General features: G+C 33.7%; 1 protein-coding gene across 1 annotated transcript in view; it reads right to left on the bottom strand.

Moving 5' to 3' along the window:
- The window catches only part of LOC126969555 (putative inorganic phosphate cotransporter), a 36,194-nt gene that overhangs the window by 3,200 nt on the left and 11,825 nt on the right, over positions 1 to 21,169 (bottom strand). The window contains exons 4-9 of the mRNA XM_050815071.1: positions 18,229 to 18,465; positions 16,374 to 16,583; positions 14,578 to 14,745; positions 3,854 to 4,070; positions 1,503 to 1,624; positions 553 to 669 (exon numbers count right to left, since the gene is read on the bottom strand). Of these exons, the coding sequence (XP_050671028.1) occupies positions 553 to 669; positions 1,503 to 1,624; positions 3,854 to 4,070; positions 14,578 to 14,745; positions 16,374 to 16,583; positions 18,229 to 18,465 (1,071 nt within the window). The remainder of the gene's footprint in view (positions 1 to 552; positions 670 to 1,502; positions 1,625 to 3,853; positions 4,071 to 14,577; positions 14,746 to 16,373; positions 16,584 to 18,228; positions 18,466 to 21,169) is intronic.

The raw sequence follows: 21,169 nt of genomic DNA, 5'->3' as shown, positions 1-21,169 counted from the left end.
CAATCGCTCGAGATATCGAGACCCAGTATTCCGATACAAGGCGAGGCTTTAAAGGAAATATTGTCGAAGAGCGGTGATCGACCTGTCTGTAGGTTACATGAAAATATATTTATAGATAATCATCTAGTTTTTATACTAGGGGGGACCAACAAGCATACAGAAGGGTTAAATGACCGTGCGACCGATAACACGATGACGCGATGACACCTTGGTGAGAGTCAACGGTAAAGTTCAATGTGTGTGTCTGTACAATTAATGTTTAAAATACGATTTATACAAGACGTGTTACTTATGTAAAGGCTAAAAATTATTTAGAATAGTTGTCTGTTTATTGTTTTGTCTGAGGACTTGTGCACTCCATTCGCATAACCAGCTTAAACGATTTGAATGAGGTTAATGTGGTAAATGTATTGTGGTTAGCTTTCCATTATATTTTGTGTTTGTTTCATTCGCATCTGTTCAATAACAAAATATAAGTTAAATAAGTTGCTATAATACGGTGAAATGTACGCAGGCAAAAACCGGGGGACTTGATTTTATTATTATACTTACATCTGGGGTCAACAATCCAATGAGATACGGAGTTATAATTCCAGCGAAAGTAGACGTAGTATTGACCAAAGACGTCAGAGAACCGGCGTAGTTCGGTGCTAAATCCAGAGCATTTACCTGGAAGATTATGCACAACAGTAAATCAAAAAAGTTCTATTATTGAAAAAATTATGATTGTATGGGTAAATTAAATATCCTATCAATATCGAGTACAGTAAAGTTGTATGAACTAAACAGTTTATGTATTAAAATGGAACATTATGATGACAGTTTAAGCCAAGAAGAAAATATAACTTGTGGTGTGCCTCAAGGTAGTATTATGGGCTCTACTCTATTCTTAATTTATGTTAATGACCTATGCAACTTGCAACTACCGAAAGGCCAACTAATAATATTCGCTGATGATACCGTTTTACTGTTTATTTCAAGCACCTGGACAGAAGTTGGCGATGCAGTGAATGTAAGTTTTACAGCAATAACCTTATGGCTAGATAATCTGATTTTGATATTGTTTTACTGAAAATATTCCAAACTAAAAAGTTGTTTTTTTGATCTACTATTGTTTTTATTACATTACTTCTGTATGAAATGTAACCTTAGAAAAACCTTTTTAATACACAAGGCTACCGTATACACAGTGGTCCAATTTATAACCCGGTTAGTAGAGGTAAAATTCAGCCAGAGAGGATATCTGCGTATCAGTGTAAAAGCGGCTTAGCTGGCTTAAAATGGGAATTTATGACATTAAGATTAGAACAAAGTGGACTTATATTACAAAAGTCCAAGGTAAACGTAGAGAAGTCAGTGCGGTTTTTCCCAAAGTCAGCACGGGCTTGCCCCCTCCAGAGTACGCAGGGCAGTTTCATCCTTCATCAGGTGAAGGTGAAGCTGACATTTATCAATGGGGGAATAGTGGTCTCCGGATTTTACTTTTAATTGAAATTCAGTACCTTCATACCGCTGTAGAAACCGCCCATAAGAGCCATGGACAGCACGAAGTAAACCATAGCTGCTACTCTGTCACATCCGGAATAGGACGCCATGATAATGCAAATGGCTGGACCTGTCGCAGCTGAAAAAATCACATAAATTAGTCTTTGAAGGGCCAATATTTGCTCAGCTTACAGTATGTCCAATTCGCTTGTATAATTTATAAGAAGATTCTTCACATATTTCGGCTTCAGGCTTGCCGCCAGTTGCAGATGGCACATTTAAAGTTTATGTTTTGTTATATCACATAACATAACACACAAAATGAAAAAGATATTATAGGTATTATATTTATGAAACATTAACTTTAAGGACGCTCTCTGCAACTGGCGGTTAGACTAATAAAAAAGGCGGTTCATTAGTGACATAACAATATGTCAAGCAATCCAAATGACTTCCACTTTCGCACGACACGCCACACAAATTAAGATATCGTCCCCACTGTCAGGTTGTTTGGCGTTGTTTAGTGCAGTTTGCAAGGAATTTCCTTCTATGTACAACAAAACTATGAAATGAGCTTCCTTGTACGGTGTTTCCAGGACGATACGATATGGGTTCTAAGAGTAGCCACTTTTAAATGGCTGGAAACGATACTGTGATTTCTCTGTTGTTGCAAGAAAATGTGGGCTCGTTTGTACTCCTATTTGGTAAAAAAATGAGGCGAAAAAGAATCTATGCGTAGGTACGTTATTTGTATGTGATTTGAATTTGATTTTCATTCATTATTCGTAATTGTTATTGTTACCAGCATAAGATTTGATTTAAATTTACAGTAAGAGTTTTTCTATTTTCTTCTTTTATTCTATTTCAGAACTTCTATTGCTAGGGCCTGTATTGCAGAACCTTTTGTAGGTAAATTGACACGTGGACGCCAAAATTAAATGTAGTTACCATTTACCACCACTTCTGAAAATTTTAGCTTTAATGACAAGAAGTAGCAAGACACTCTTTGCGACTTTTTTAAATATTTATTATTCAAAGTCATGCAACAAATACTCAAGTGTTTCAAATTACTCAAGTAAGTGAAAATATTAGCAAAATACACAAAAACCTCAAGAGTTATTGAGTATAATGTATCCATAATCAATATATTATAAATAAATGTATTATGCGAACATAATAAACATTCTAAGTATATATAAAGAACATAATATTATAGCTTTAAATTTAACAGCAAAAGCAGGTTGCAGCAGTCTCATAACCCCTCTTATAATATAAGGAGGGTGCTCGATTTATTCACGACCATGACAGTGTGTACTGACTAGCCATCAGTTCCATATCCTTACAAAGTTTCACAAATAAAAATGCACAGACGCCTTTTTAATAACTCACAAGCAATGACATATAAGCTTTATATGATAATAAATATAGCTATATAAAGTTATAGATTGATTGATTAGAAATTGACGTAAATCTATATATATAAAACAAAGTCGTGTTAGTTACACCGTTTATAACTCAAGAACGGCTAGACCAATTTTTCTGTTGTTAGATATTTTGGATTTATAATAATAAAACTGTAAACCACCTCTGAACGTGAGATATGTTTGAGAAAATCTAAATATTTTTAGCACAGTAGATCCCGCAACACTGTTTTTACGAATTATTGTCTGTTTATCCGTGCGTTTTCACTAATTTTAGAAACCGTTTAACCGAATTGGCATCGTCTTTCATTTATGTGTTTATTGTAGGTGGCTTGAGGCAATATTTAGTGGTTTATTTTGATTCAATCTGCCACATATTTGAAACTTGTAATTGTCTTTGCAGTCCTTACTTGTCTATTAACAGGAGTCATTGCCCCGCCCGAACTTATGACTTAACCGTACCAACTGAAATACACTTTATTTTTACGTCAGCCAGACTTGAAAAGTATCACAATATCCAAGAAAAGAATATATTATATAAAGTAGAGAAGTCTCACCCTGCAAAATCAATTAAATAAATAGAGACTCTTGAGGCCATACAATAAGGTGTAATTCAGATCGCACAGCGTTATTAACCTTTAATATTTTTATTTACCTAGAAATTGCCTCTCTTTTTATCGCGTGGCTTACCTATTCTGACGACAATAGGGTTGTCTTCTTTACTCAAAACTGTACCCACATGTTTTTCTTAAAATATAAATAGGTATGTAATCGTAATTTTAAAACAATATTCTTTCCGTGTAAATTATAATAATTTTAACTGTGAGAAAATATTTTAATGAGGTCACTTTGGTTACCATGGCTCCTTAATATAATATTATGTTAAAATGTATATCGTTGGCTGATACCCAAGTACAGTCTATATCTACATTATAAGCAAGACCTACCAATAGTAGTGTGTATAATTCGTCCTGTTTTGATGGTATGCCAGCCTTTCTTGATACACAAGTCGCAGACAAATCCGAAGATAAATGAAGAGATCCACATTGCAATGTAAGGCAGTGCGGTCAACACGCCAGTTGTTGCTATGTTGAACTTTAATACGTCGTGTGAGTATTTTGGAAGGTCTGTTACCATCGTGTAGTAACCCCAATCATGACCGACCTGGAAACAAAATAGAGTTCATTGGTGTAAAGGTAAACCTCCTCAATTTAGTGGCGTTAGTAAGTCTATTGTGGACCTTTGCACAGGATGCTGGCTAGATTATGGGTACCACAACGGCGCCTATTTCTGCCGTGAAGCAGTAATGTGTAAGTATGACTGTGTTTCGTTCTGAAGGGATCCGTAGCTAGTGAAATTACTGGGCAAATGAGACTTAACATCTTATGTCTCAAGGTGACGAGCGCAATTGTGGTGCAATTTAGAATTTTTGAGGTTTTTCAAGAATCCTGAGCGGCACTGCATTGTAGTGGGCAGGGTGTATCAATTACCATCAGCTGAACGTCCTGCTCGTTAAATTAAATAAAAATGATCCCAGAAAATGTATTAAACGAATGTATTATAATTGGACGTAGTTCCCGAAAAACTTTCCAAACATTTTAAGGAATTCGTGTTTAAAGTTTAATAATTAATATCAGTATATTCCGTACATATAGGTTGGGCTATTTACTCATGATGTCATTTAAAGAGTGATAGTAGGGCTGCCATATTTTGTCAGTCCGTTAATATGAATCTCGTGACCAGTTTTTTGTTCCTAACTCAATATCGACATGATTGTGGTTTGGAACGTATTTCTGGAATTACCTCCAATTATTATTACGAAATTTAAAAGAATCAATAAAAGATGTTTATGTGGTGAAAACCCAGCACTTTAGCTGTCATGCCAAGGTACAATATAGTTTTCAATAGAAATCAGAAAGAGTTTCTGAGACAGATCGTCTTCTTCAACCAGCAAGTGCACTTGCTCTACTAATATCGAGCCAAATTCATTATTTATTCAAATTCCTTGGGTTTTAATTGTAACTATACGTTGTATATATACTCGTATGTTCCCAAAAATCGTCATCTTTTTTGCTCTTAATAGTGATTTTCAGTATTACAATAATAATATGGGATTGCTTGAAACTAATTCTAGTAGGCTTCATTCTTCACACTTTTTTTAAGGTACGCACGAAAGGTTATTAATGCTAATTGTCCAATGGAAAGACAATCAACTCTCGAGTATTTTAAAGTACTCATTAAAATGTGTCTTCTACCGCATTTATCACGGGAGTGTTCCGAAGAGCTGATTAACCTGATTCCTGCCGCCGAATTCCACCTTCGCACGACACGCCACAAGTTAGGATTTCATCCCCACCATCTGGATGTGTGGCGGTCCTCCACAGTGCGGTTTTGAAGGAGCTTTCTCCCTCGTACTACAAAGCTATCGAATGAGCTTCCTTGTGCGGTGTTTCCGGGACAATACGACATGGGAACCTTCAAAAAAAGCGCGTACACCTTCCTTAAAGGCCGGCAACGCTCTTGTGATTCCTCTGGTGTTGCAAGAGAATATGGGCGGCGGTGATCACTTAACACCAGGTGACCCGTACGCTCGTTTGTCCTCCTATTCAATAAAAAAAAAAATAATATACTGTGAAAGACGATTATGATCTACATCATAGCCTACTATACGTACTTATAATATTATTTTCAATATTTATAAATATATAATAGGAGTAGAGCTTATAAAATGGCGACTGTAGTTCAACTTCACTAGAATATCGCAAAGTTTTCATTAGAATTTTAGTAAAACAGCAATTATTTCGTACAATATTTTCACAAAACCATATTAAGATGCATATTTTTTTTTTTAATTTAAGCATTGGTTCTTATTTCTTATATATTAGTATCCGCACACCGCACTTATTAGAAATATAGAGACGACTAACATTTATTTTCATAAATTCAAAGTAATCTATATATATAAAAATGAATTGCTGTTCGTTAGTCTCGCTAAAACTCGAGAACGGCTGGACCGATTTGGCTAATCTTGGTCTTCAATTATTTGTGGAAGTCCAGAGAAGGTTTAAAAGGTGAATAAATAGGAAAATGCTGCTAAATTAAATAAAAACAACAAATTTGTTTTTCCTTTGATGTGTCCATACATAATTTCTATGAGAGAATTTATTGACGCAAGGTTTGACAGTTCTGCTGTGAAACAATTTCATTACGACAGCAGGGTGCATATTTTACGAAGTAATTTTTGATATTATTGACAAATTCATATTAAAACATTATTTTATTTATTATATACAGCACAAAGTCTGTCGGGACAGCTAGTCTAGAATAAAAGATTATTGCCGTGAGCTGTGTTTTCATTTTTTTATTAACTTTAAATATGGCTGTTAAACAAGAACAAAATGCGCATTTTCGTTATACGTTACCGAGTTAGTGCTTACTTACTTACGGCCGTTTTCAATAACCTATCTTTCCTTACTTTAACATACTGGAGGATGACAAATCTATCCATTTACGCTGACTTACATTTTAATAACCTATCGACATAAAGCATTGGTCTGTAACTATATTGGACATAACTATGGATACATAATATGATCTTGTCATTAAGCGGTGACAGCAATGTATCCGTAAGTTAAACTAAGGATTGATAGGTTATTGAAAACGGCCGTTAATAATATAACCTCACGTAACAGGCGTGTAGGTTTAAGTTAGCGTTGTGGTTAAGCGCGCACCACCCACATGATAACTTAACCCACTAAATCTTGAACCGGATTACGTTCAAGTATATTATTAACCTAGATAAAACTACGCAATATGGCCCTTTTTATATCTATCGTTTTTTAAACTAAGTTTCTCTTATTGTTGTAGAATCATTGCATTCCGTAGATCGGTTATTAAATTATTATTAATATTATTATTGAATGCCAATGCCGTTAAAAATATATCATGAAAAAAAAAGTCTCACAAATCAGTTCTTCTACCGTAGAAAGTTGTGAGATCCATGTAATGGTATAATAAGGGTATTCTGTCATAAGTTGTTACTTTATTACAATGACGTTCTACACATACATATAAGGGCATACCATTCGGAGTCTGATAACGGAACGGCAAAAGTGTGCTTAAAGTCAATGTAAGCACACTTTAACAGTGTGAGGCTCCTTTGCAAAGGGTGCCGACTAGATTATGGGTACCACAACGGCGCCTATTTCTGTAGTGAAGCAGTAATGTGTAAATATTACTGTGTTTCGGTCTGAAGGGCGCCGTAGCTAGTGAAATTACTGGGCAAAGGAGACTTAACATCTTACGTCTCAAGATGACGAGCGCAATTGTAGTGCCGCTCAGAATTTTTGGGTTTTTTAAGAATCCTGAGCGGCACTGCATTGTAATGGGCAGGGCGTATCAATTACAATCAGCTGAACGTCCTGCTCATCTCGTCCCTTATTTTCATTTAAAACTTTTCTCCTTAGTCGTGTGTCAACTGTCACTGTCTGAATGAAATCTGAACTGAATAAATGTTTTACATTACTGCTTATTGACCAATGATATTTTAAACAACTCGAGTAAATGCGGCAATGTATGGAAACAGCAGTTAAAGCTTATTACAGTGTAATTTGGGGCATCTTCCATATTTCGGTTTTGTTTTATAAGACGTGATATATCTATGTGTATTGAACGTCATTGCTTAGTTAGGTAATCTAACAACATATTCTTATAGTGACCATATCAATATTAAAAATCATTATCTTAATATATATAAATTACGTGACACGTTGTTTGTCCGCGATGGACTCCTAAACTAATGAACTAATGAAGGATTTTAATGGGGATTACTTCATGGAGTGCAGTTTAGTCCAACTTGAGAGATAGGATATTCTTATTTCGATTTGGAACTCATAATAATTGTTATTTCCATTATTTGTTTTGTATGGACATATTTTCTGTGAGAGAATTTAACTGACGCACGGTTTGACAGTTCCGCTGTGAAACATTATAACAACAGGGAGCATTTTTTACGAATTCTTGATGTTATGAAAAAATTTTGACAAATTCATAAAAAAACATTATTTCGTTTATTATTATGTACAGAACAAGTCTGTAGGGTGAGCTAGTTTAAATATAATTATAAACTTTATTTAAATAGATGGCCCTCGCATTTTTTATTAATGAAAATAGTATTTCACAAGTAATACGTGTTATTATATTAAATAAGATAATTTAATGAGTTAGTGCTATCAACAACGATGTTAAAGGGGGTCAAAAATGACCTGAACTGCTTGGAAAAAAGGATGCTACGACCGTGCCGCGTGTTTTTGCACGACTTGGCGAAAAAAACTTCAAAATTCGCCCGCATTTGGGATTGCGATTGAATACAGATATTGTTTGACAGTGGTAAGCATTAACACATCATTCATCTTGGGCTTAAGCTGAACAAGATTAGATTTGCCCCATTCCGGGAACTTATCATGACAGGCCTTGATAGTAGATGCAGTTATCTTCCAGCACTCGTCGATAATTTCCCGAGAGAGCCTTGCATGGCCGGTGTATACGGAAACAGCATTATCCTTGGAATAATATCGATACGTTTATTAAATTATGCAATTGTGTGTTGAATAACTTATGGAGCCATCTTTACCCTAAATGAATCGTCCCGTAGGTACTTCTACAGCTAGAAAATATTGAGCACATGTAAACAAATAGTCGACCAGACTAATAATATGTCGATGTTACTATTTTACAATAAGATGGAACGTAAATATATTTATACTAGCGGACCCGACAGACGTCCTATACACGCGTGATAAATTAAAAATTGGTCCAAACGTTAGGAGATCACTAACATACGTAGGAGAATGATATGTCGACTGTTTTGAAAATCTAAAACAACCTCAGATTCACTCTAAAAATCATCAAAATCCTCGAATCCACTTGAACACACACAGAAAATTTTATTCAAATCGGTAAAGCCTTTTAGTAGGAGTTCACTGTCAACACAGGTACAGAAGAATTATATAATATATAAAGTAATAATACATGCAGTGACCTGATGTTTGTGATTACATCATGGAGTGCAGTTTATTCTAACTTGATAAATAGGATAGTTGTTATTTCGATTTGGGACCTATAATTATTTATCTTTGTAAGAATTTATTGACGCACGGTTTGACAGTTCTGCTGTGAAACAATTGTATTATAAAGACGGGGAGCGTGGTATATCCACGAAATAATTATTGATGTTATGACAGCTATTACGTCAATAAATTCTCTCATAGAAAATATGGCCACACAAAACAAATTTTGGAAATAAAAATAATTATGGATCCCAAATCGAAATAAAACCATACTATCTCTCAAGTTACTTTACTTATACTCGATTTATTTAAATTAAAAACATGAAAACTTGTAACGAGCTAATTTAATTATGTATGAATAAATATAGAAACAACTATTTTAGTAAGATAATAAATAAACTATAAAACCGGAATTACACCATACAATTCTCAAATAGCCTATAATTAAATGCGATTAAATTTAAATGCTTCAAGTGATTTAATTTGTTGAACAATACATGTAAATGGCACTTAGCTTTGAGCAATAAACTAGAAGGCCGCCTCGATCGTAAAGCATTACGTAATTTTTACAAACGAATAAAAACACGAACAAAAACGTGTTAATTCTTGATAAAGGTCCTAAACATATTCGATTCGGAATGACGTTAAAACAAAAAGTGCGTGTATTCTTTACGCGCGATTGAAGTAAGACTTAATAATAATTAACTTTAGGAATATTTAACAGATACATAAATGTAATACCGTATTTATACATTACTAATTAACACCCTGTTACAAACTAAACACTCACGTATTGCTGAAGTACTCTTCATTAAAATTCAAGAGCATTATTGCATTTGTTTACTATTTCTTTTTTCTCGCAAACGTTGACTATATAACCTCATCATTGAGCAAGGTTGGCATTTTCTATACCTAGAGTACAAAAATTCCTTTAAATGGATATTATTTCAACAAGTGAAATTTTATATTTATTTTACAAAGAATAATACTTTTATATAAGAATGATTATTTGTAAGAAAAGTAGTAATAAATAAAGAAATATACTTGGAGATTTTCAAAATTATTAATACTGAGCAATCGGAAACAATTTTTAAAGCATTTTAAAACATTGCCGTATATTAAAACGGTTAAAAAAGTGTTTCAACTGATTTTATGTCTGATGGAGGTAACTGAGCGTTACTTCCGTCAGAAAAAATCTGAGTTACCCCCAAGTCGCGCCCAAAGAAGTTTTACTTAAAAATGAACTTATCTCGAGAATGTATTAGCGCAAACAAAATTGCAATAATAATTATTGTTATCAACAAATTGAGAAAAAAAAATAGATTAAAAAAAACTATAAAACACGCTTTGCTTGAAAAGATAATTATTGATATTTAAAATGAACATTAATTCCTGCCTTATCAACGATAGATGATAAAATTATATAAATTACCAAAAATCTGGAAAATAGAATGATTTTATCAAATTAATGTATTGTCATCTGTCCTCGGTAAATCTACTAAGTTTGAACGATATCTGGGGTCGGTTACAAGCAAACATACATAGAGGTGAAGCTAATAAAAAGCGTGTAATGATGGTATTTTTTGACTTTTCGTTGATAACTCAAAAAGTTATAATATTGAAGTAATGTTGTGGAAACATACTTAAAGAGGACGAAATTTGCAATGAAATTGTTCCGACTCCCGTAGCTGTAATTTTATTATTTATAATTTTAATTCAACGCCGAAAATAGGTTTTTCCGCGGCCGATATTGTATGGGCGCACTGCCGCTCAAAGACAATACAGTACCCACATAAAATAAAACACATAATATATAACGAATTTTGAACTTTAAACCAACATTAATTATATATAATTTTTGAAATTATGGTTTCATCTAGGACTCTTGATATAATAAATCTCCGTCGAGAAACATAATATTATTATTGTTTAAATTTTTGAATCAATATTGTTAAACAAAATAATAAGCTTTTACCATGAGTTCATAATAAGTATACTTATAAATCAATATTTACAGCTTCATTACTAAACTAATTATTTCAAACAAAATTTTTCATTTACTTGAGGAAGTCAAAAGGATTTTTTTTTATGGAATAGGAGGACAAACGAGCGTAAATACATATATTTTCCCGTTTACCACCACTTTGAAAAAGGTGGAACCTAAATGAGATGAAGTAGCAAGAAGCTGTTTGCCGTTTCCCGATCTATTTCCTTTTCTTTACTGTATATCTTTTTAATCGCAATATTTATATCAAACTATCAAACTTATTTTTTATTTAATTTTGAGATCCTAAATAAACTTTATATAAGTACATTTTTTTTTCTTTTCTGACATTAAGGGATGAGACGAGTAAGACGTTCAGCGGATCATAATTGATACGCAGTGCCCATATCAATGCAGTGCCGCGTAGAATTCTTGCAAAGCCCAAAAATTGTGAGCGGCTTTACAATTGCGCTCGTTGATACATAAGATGTCAAGTCTCATTTGCCCAGTAATTTCACTAGCTACAAAGCCCTTTAAAACGAAATACAATAATGCTAACACATTACCGCTTCACGGCAGAAAAAGGCGCCGTTGTAGTATCCATAATCTAGCCGGCATCCTGTGCAAAGGAGTCTCCGACTGGACATTCCACTAATATAAATATAAGATCTGGACTGCTCATAAGATTGTAGTAAGACTTGTTCAGTTACATAATATTAAATTACTTTGTAGATGCGCGCAATACCCCAAGCCATGTATACAAATTGCTACTTTAGAACTGCTGCCACCGGCAAAGAATATATAATAGGACAAGTCCGCTGCTGCAAAGTTGATTTACGTTCTGCATTCGAATTCGTAAAACGTATGAAAACTAGAAATAAAAGCCTTTCGGTTCCGGGAAACTCTAATCGCGCGCGGTATACTGTATACAATGCGTATTATTTTACGTGTACTAATATAATAGATTGCTTATGATAGATAGTTGATTGCTATTGAAACAAGCTATATAAACCATCTTATAAACAAAATACGGGTCAAAACTCGGTGAGGGAATAGTGTGCGCTACGGCACTCGCGGTTTTGGTATGTCTGAAAAATGTAGTGCCCTGGGGCACTGCTGATTTCGGAAGGGTAGTATTATTATAAATATGAGGTCAGAACAGGTCATCATTAGTTTAATAAGATGTGATTCTTAACAAGGTTAGGGTTGCGTGAATTGTAAATTAGTATCAGTCAGATTCATAACTACAATTAAGATATGTAGGGTCAGTGTCCGGCTCAATTGTAATTTTGTATTTTCTTTATCGTAATTAATTTAAATTAACTTCACATACAAGTGTCTTCATAATTTATTATTCAGAACATCAACATTGTTAGTTATGCCTTTTCTTAATTAATATACATCATGGAATTCATTTATATGCCATAAATAAGATTAAGGTAAAATTAATTATTTAATCAAAACTCAATTAAACTCAAATTGAATAAGTGAAATTTTCAAACAAAATAAATAATCTGTTTACACAACATTTACCCCATAAAAAGCGACAACGATACACGTGAGCGAGTTTTTGGCATATAAAAGAATAACGTTACAGCGTCGTGATAGCTTGCATTGAGTGGCAACGTCACTTTTCAACGTTCAAGGATTCAAATCCACTAAAGCATTGACCTAATGATTTAATTCTTAAGAACGCTTAAATTCACTTAAAATTAAAAGTTTACTTTTGACGTAATTCTTAAACCAATTTCGTTTATTTTTGTACATCGTGATCAAATGTCAAAATCCAACCTTGGAATGTTATCACACCATCCCAACAAAGTAAATGGGATGGTGTGGGTGCGTTCAAGCGAGTAGAACGCAGTGCCAATCTGTATTATTATTGAACCAAATATTATTTAACAATGTATATGGTAAAATAACCTATAACTATGTATAACCTAGGATATTAAATACACTACCTGATGATCTTATAAATATATATCTACAAAAGAAAAATTTCAAATTTAAGCTAAAAAAATACTTTCTTTCTAGATAAGCTTCTGCTTATAACCAGGAATACCTATACTGTATATTTTAATATTACATGTTATATGAAGTTTTAAGTAATGATGAAAATATTGTAATGCGAACTTACCGCACGCACAGAAACCTTAGAGGTTTTGTGAGTATGTCTATCTAATATATAAAATTCTCGTGTCACGGTGTGCGGGACCGAACTCCTCCGAAACGGCTTGACCGATTCTCATGAAATTTTGAGTGCATATTGGGTAGGTCTGAGAATCGGACAACATCTATTTTTGATCCCCCTAAATGTTAAGGCTGGTCCACACGATTTTTTTTTAATGTTTTGTGTCATTTTTTTTTTAATTTGTTTGATTATGAGTCAACATTAAAGAATACATACAACATCAAATTTTCACCTATCTACGATCAACGGTTTCTTTTGTATCGCGATTTTAATATCGGCAATACAACGTTTGCTGGGTCAGCTATAATATATATAAATTACGTGACACGTTGTTTGTCCGCGATGGACTCCTAAACTAATGAACGGATTTTAATGGGGATTACTTCTTGGAGTGCAGTTTGGTCCAACTTGAGAGATAGGATAGTTTTTACTTCGATTGGGGACCCATAATTATTTGTATTTTCAATATTTGTTTTGCATGGAGATATTTTCTATGAGAGAATTTAGTGACGCACGGTTTGACAGTTCCGCTGTGAAACAATTTCATTATAACAATAGGCAGCATTTTTTACGAAATAATTCTTAATGTTTTGAAATTTTATTAGCAAATTCCTATAAAACAGTATTTTTTTTAGCTAGTATTATTATATATATTAAGATAATTTTGTTCATTGAAGAAATAAAAAAAAATCTGAGCGATATCGCAATTGCGCCTATCACTTTGAGGCACAGGAAATTCATTCTTATTAGCCCAGTAATTTACTACTAGCTACGGCATCCTTCAAACCGAAACACAATAATGCTTCCACCTTATCGTTTCATGGAAGAAAAGGCCACGACTAAAGCCCACTTAGCCGAGCATCCTAAGCCATAAAGCCTCCCCCTGATAAATTTAATACTCATTAGTCCTTTTATGCGAAAACTAAGCTGGTACGAATGTTTTCGTTCCAGATAATTTCCGGAACTGCTGCACTGATTTTGAATTAAGACTTTCATTGGCAGACAGCTTCTGTTATGAGGAATATAATTTAGTTTTACTTTAAGAACATGGGTGAAGGTTCCTCAGAAAATACTTCTATATACTATTGGTGTAACTTCCATGTAATTTTTTTTATGAAAATAAGTGACAAGACGAGTAGGACGTTCAGCTGATCGTAATTATACGCCTTGAAAACCCTAAAAATTATGAATGGCACAACAACTGCGCTCGTCACATTGAGACAGAAGGTGCTTAGTCTCATTTGCCCATTAATTTCACAAGCCACGGCGCCCTTCAGACCGAAACACAGTAATGCTTACACATCACTGCTTCACGGCAGAAAAAGGCGCCGTTGTGGTATCCATAATCTAGCCGGCATCCTGTGCAAAGGAGCCTCCCACTGGTCCAAAAGTCCCATTGTAAATAAAATAATATCTTAGTAAACTTACTGCCGCCCATACTAGGGCCCACGCCGGCACGGAACGAAGTATAGCCTTCCAGGGTACTGGATCTTTTTTACTACTATTCTCAGCAGTTGTCACGCTCTTGTTTAAGTAGTTCAACTCCTTTTTCGATATGTAAGGATGTGTATTTGGCGTACTATAGCACAACAGGCTCTGAAAAAAAAAATTCCTGATTAATCGATCCTGTAAGATACTGTGAAGGTCATATTGGAAAAGGGATTACTTCTTCCATTTTATAAATCCTAGTTCACTTAACACACATACCTAAAATTCTTCAATAGAATTGACAGTTACAGACATTACATTCCGTATAGCATACAAAAAGTAACGAAATATGGTTCTATAAAAATTAAAACACCTTTCAAAAGTGTTTTTATCGTTTATAGGACATCTAGATTCGAACCGGGGTCTCCTGCTTTCCGGATCATCCAATATCCATCCATCTGAGCTATTATAGTCTATAGTGGCGAAAGTATTCTAATGTTATTGTAGCAGTTTCTCATTAAAACATGGATAAAACTATTTTTTTTAAATTGAAACCTAGCTGGATCGATTTCTCGCCCCCGAAACTAATTGTATACTAAATTTCATCAAAATCCTTGAAGCCGTTTCCGAGGTTCAGATTTTAATATATATATTTATTTTTATACAAGAATTGCTCGTTTAAAGATACACGAGTAATATAAAATTACTAAAGTCATTTTTCTCTCAAAAATCCCAAAATAATATTATGTCACAAAATTTACAATCTGCTTTTAATTGTAATGAATTTATCGCCTTCTTCTTCTACTTCTTTATGGTATTTGACGTGTTTATCATTAAATATTCATCAATTATGCTTTAACAAAGTAAACAAAACGATTTACATATTTGAGCAACCACTGATGCGAAACGCGATGATGGAGTATTTAACAGTCTTGACAGTTTGTTTAATTTTTATGCTTGAAATGCATGTGCCAAGCACGGACTTGTAAAAAAAGATGGACACCGCGCTGTGATATTAGCAAGTGAAGCACTCTTATGCTAGTGTGTGTGCGGTTACGGGGTATACCAGTTACACAATTTTTTCTCCCTTAAATAATCATATATCCACAAATAGTTTTATATTATTGTTTTTAAACTTTTTCACAACGCACGACGGCATTTTTAAAATATTTTATTGCGACGCAAACTGATCTGTCACAGACGATGGCAAATCTCATAATATAGTGTAAGTGTATGCGTGGGGCTATGTATGTACACGTTAACCGGCTTGTTTTGGTGCCTCACTTTTATGTAAGATGACACGGAGTTCTTCTTATTTTACTCGTCCGTGGTGCCAAGATAATATTATTATTAGGAGTTAGCTCATTGAAAAATATTAATGTAGTTTTAGTGAAAAAAATCGCTTTCAGATTTATTTATAATACAGAGTAAAATATACTTTTATTAAAATTTAATTGTTATTATTGTATGGTCAAAACTTTGCAGTAACTAAGAGTTATTTATGTTTGAAAACATGACGTAAGCCGTACTTACGGCAGCAATTTATATAGAAATAAGATTCAGTCATTTTTTGTCATATTTTGTCTGTTTGTCAGTTTGCCTTTACGACTATGTTGTCTTGAATCGACCCTTATATAACCCTTTTCCCGTAACAAAGAAAATCAAAATCATTGGTTTCATTTGTTCATTGATCGTTAGCGATATATACCTTTTGAGCGTAGCCGCTCAATCAACAATAACCCAATTACTTATTATATACAAACAAGATAATCAATTATAATATTTATTAAACTCACCCAAAGTGTGAACCACAATATTCCAAATCCGCCAAAGAAATAAAACACGTAAGCCCAATCCCGGCCGTCAGATAATAATATTCCAGACATAAATGAACCAAATATGTTCCCTATTTGGGCTCCGCCAAATACAAGGGCACCTTGAAAGCCCCTTTCATGTGGAGGTACCCATCGGGCCAACATTATCATAAGAGCGGGCATAGTTGGTCCCTGAAACACAAAACTACTTTAAAGAATTTGTCATGTTTTAAAAGTGTCACTTATACAAATAAAATTTTATAAACGATGCGGGACTCGAACCCACGACCTCTCGCTTTCCATGCGAGTGCTCTTACAACTAAGTTAACTGTTCGAGTGACGTATCGTCATAAAATCTTGTATTCTTTGTTCTAGGGATCTACTTTACAGTTGATAACCTGCTCAACCCCAATATTTGCATGTTAGGAAATTGAATGTTGATATGTCGCTCTTGCAAATCTAAACATTATGTGAAATTTTTAAATTGATAACCCTAACATCTGGGATTAATACTCGAACCCTTTTTTTGGTATACCATATACTCTATTATAGCTAGTAGTAGTATATGCTATAGTATAGCTTGTAGCTGTTTAGCTAATATATTGTAAGTCTATCATTTTAACCAACTTTCTATAGAGAATATCATTCACAAGTGTAAGCCAAAACACTTTAATACAGTGTTTTTGGTTATTTATTGGCTTGATTATCTCTCTCTATGTTTTCTGTGACAATTAGACAGATAATGTGTAGACAATTATGTTAAGGTCCTGGCAGGAATCGAATCCGAATTATAGTCAGCAGATTCGCATACCCCTAAGAATTTCTTGCGTCGCTTTATATCAAAAAGTTTTCTAAACGACTCAAGTTTTGAGTATATAAATGTCTTTAATGCCTTCATGGCAACTGACATCGTGTAACTAATAATTATTTGCATTCCAATGAAATAAGCTAATGTTCGTTCCTTAAACAGGTTTGGAACCTTACTGGTACAGCTTTACATGGATTTGTTGTTTTGTAAGCATGAGAATTATATTCAAAGTTTGTCATCATTCAAATGTCTTATTCATTCAAAGTTAATATTTAAATTTGCTTGGCACTTAAGTTGTGTCCAGATTATATCTAAAATACAATCGGACTTATTTAGGGGGCTAAAATCATGTACACATAAAAATATTTGATCAAAATCGTAAAAAACAGTACAAGATAAAAAAGTCACCCCCCAAAATCCGCATACAGATTCAAATAACAAATTATCAATATTGATCATAAACAATTTGTTACGTTTTTAAACTGATAACCCTCACATCTGGGATTAATACACAAATAAAATTTGAAAACAAAATTTTATGAACGATGCGGTACTCGAACCAACGACCTCTGGCGTTCCGTGCCAGTGCTCTGGCAACTGAGCTAACCGTTTGAGTGACGTATCGTCATAAAATCTTGTATGCTTTGTTCAACTCTCTCTCTCTGGTTGTGGCTTCATCTACAAGACCTACTTTACAGTTGATAACCTGTTCAACCCCATAATTTTTTTTATTTGAATATTGATCATGTCGTTTTAAAGGACAAATATTACACAAACTCAAATTGTCACTTAAGGGAAATCCATCTTAATGGATAATTTGTATTATTTGCATGGAAACGATTTGTGTGGCGAATATAAACTTAATATATTCACTAAGAACAAATATTTATGAGTACGCAAATTCGTCTTTTGCTACGCTCACTATAATAACTCGAAATAGAATTGAAACAATGACTATTTTATCGGAGCTTTTGATAATCCAAACACTTATAATATAAGATTATATCAATATATCATTTAATTCCTTACCTCCCCCATTCCTTGTAGTACTCTTAGTATGAAAAGCCATGTTGCTCCACCAGCGCGAATAACAATTGGGGTAAGAAAAGTAAACAGTGCTGTACTCAGGAGCCCAACACCTAATGTCCATTTTCCACCAAATTTCTCAGCTAAGTAACCACCAGGTACCTGAGTTGCCGCATAACCATAGTAAAATCCACTTAGAATCAGCCCTTGTGTTTTTTCATCCCAGTCAAAAATCGCATACTAAAATTAGAGTGAAAAATATATTTTAATTGATTACTGAGTCTGTGGTTTTTCAACTATATAAAAAAAGTTGTATACAAATTTTATTACTAATTATTATAATAAAATATTAAATACTATTAAAACTATGAAGGCAATTTCGCTGTACCCATAAATTAAATGAATATCATATAGGACAATGATGGTGATGATGATAATGATGAGAACCATCCCGATTTAAATGTGAATTTAATGTAAAACAATCGATTGAAGCAGTACTTGAGGGATAATAATTATGTAAACAAACGTCTTTTGATAGAGAAAACATCGAAATTTAGTAAAAGGAACTTAATTCTATTATAAATATGGAATAGTATATTACGCACCTGGGAGAAAACTAAGCCATTCTCACCCGCGGAATATTGACTAACCTCACGTAGTGCGTATACGATTTTGTTCCCACCTAGATGAAAAACTCGCCTTTAGTCCCTGGTACGAACGAGAAGAGACATCTTGCCGGGGAGAATCTGCCACTTTTCTCCATCGTACCAGTAACTAAAAGTGAGCTTTTCATGGAGGTAGGAAAGAAAACAATTAAATGTTCAAAGTAAATCCATCAATCAGAATAAAATTGTCACTTTTGTGGACATCAGATAATTTATACATCTAGATAGACTGTGACAGCTAGGAAATCGAAAAAAAAATAGCGGCGATCTGTTCCGCACGCACACTAAAACAAAGTAACTACGTATCACGAGTGTAAGACGTGGCTTGTCATACACACTGAAGTATTAAACCTGACCTGTTTTCATGCATCGTCTAATATAATCTAGACGTATAAATAATATTACATTCGAGTTGAAAAAGTTTAATCATACTCTGATTCACTATCAGAAGGCCAATGTGTAAATATAAAATACGATTGTATTACAATAATATATTACATACATAAAAAAACAAACACTGATGCTTTATAAAAGGATATGACAGCGTTACAGATAAAATGAAGCTGGCAGAAAGTGACCCAGTTATATTTATGATAAAGCGGCCACAAATATTATCAATAATTATGAAGTCCTGGGGGCTTAGCCGAGTTTGACGTCCAAGTTCAATGACCGATTTTTGAAGTGAAAACTTCTCTAGCATCGTTCTGATTTGAAATTCAATGAAACGAAAAAGCGAGACAGTAAAATGAGGCAGAACAAATTAATTCATAAAATTAAACGTGGCAAAAAATGAGCTAGGAAGCTAGGATTATACAGGTACCAGGCAATCATACTTGAAGAAGAGACACGAGAATACCTTATTATATTCCGACGTCATTCACACGAGGTATTACTACATAGACACCAGGAGAACATATATATTCATATATAAGGAGCCTTTCATAGCGGTTGAAATCATGTGTCATCCTAGCAACATGTACCAGGACTGCATATGCAGTTCAGAGGTTTAAGGGTAAATTTTAAATCAGATACAGCGATTCCTTTGATTCAGTTTTAGAACGCTCAATCAACAACAAGGTGAAAAACAGTAATTGAAGCATTATTCCAAAGATATATGGACCATATTAAGGCCAAAGTATTTATTTCATACTTTAATTAACATATGCCTCTTGTATCATTTATCGAAAATGTAAGCTCTGAGTCTGAATAAATCTATGTAATACTAGCGGACCCGACAGACGTTGTCTTGTAGACACGTCTTAAATTTGAAAAATCGGTCCAGCCATTAGGAGGAGTTCACTAACATATACATGAGCAGGAGAATTATATTATATGGATGGGATTGAGGATCTTAACCACTGTCAAATTCACCGGAACACTCAAAAAGTCATCAAAATCGGTCCAGCCGTTTGGGAAGTAGTTCAATTGTGAATCTAAACCCTTCTCGAATCCACCTGAAGACACACACCACTCTCTTATTCACTGGAACACACAGAAAGTTTCATCAAAATCGGTCCAGCCGTTAAGGAGGAGTTCAGTTACAACAGACGCACAAAAGAAATATATATATTAACATATACGAATAAAATGTAAAATAACTATTAAACAAATATGATGTGATACAAAATCACATTACTAAAACCTACAATTATCCTCTTGACAAAATTTTTGCATTCGTTTCATTAAATTGAAGGCACAATTTTTGAGGGTTTTACTTCTACCCGTGTGAATTGCACATATATTTTTTTTTCCATGAAACTGTAAGTATTGTTAAAAGAGTGGCCATTAGTTTCGTGCTATTTCTTCTCATTAGGTTTCAAGTGGTGGTAGATGGTTAAATGTATTCCTATCGAAAATCTAGTGTAATTTTTTGAAGTTAACTTCTTTTGTCGCGTTAGGGGAAAAATAACAGAGTGAATTTTAGCAATGCGCGGGCACACGTTACTCAAATTCGACACCCTGACGTTAGCTGATAGATCATTTGTATCATACTTCATCTACCAATGGACGAGAATTAGATAAATTTCAATCTATGATTTCAATAATTTATATCCAAGCCTTAAAATAAAAAAATAATAATTTCTCTCTAGTTGTATAAATTAATTTAATTAAATAAAATTACACTTTATTTAACTAAATTATGGGGCGTGATAATATTTCCATTGGTTTTATTGAATACCTTCATTTTTTTAAGGATTTTGTTTAATTACGCGAAAAAAGAATAACTACTTGTGTGCATACGTAAGTACTATTTTTTTCGTATTTATGTAGTAACTTAC

This window comes from Leptidea sinapis, chromosome 18 (assembly GCF_905404315.1).
Source record: "Leptidea sinapis chromosome 18, ilLepSina1.1, whole genome shotgun sequence".
In the NCBI taxonomy this organism is placed as follows: domain Eukaryota; kingdom Metazoa; phylum Arthropoda; class Insecta; order Lepidoptera; family Pieridae; genus Leptidea; species Leptidea sinapis.
The sequence above is the reverse complement of the archived record's forward strand: the minus strand, read 5'-3'. Positions and strand labels throughout refer to the sequence as shown.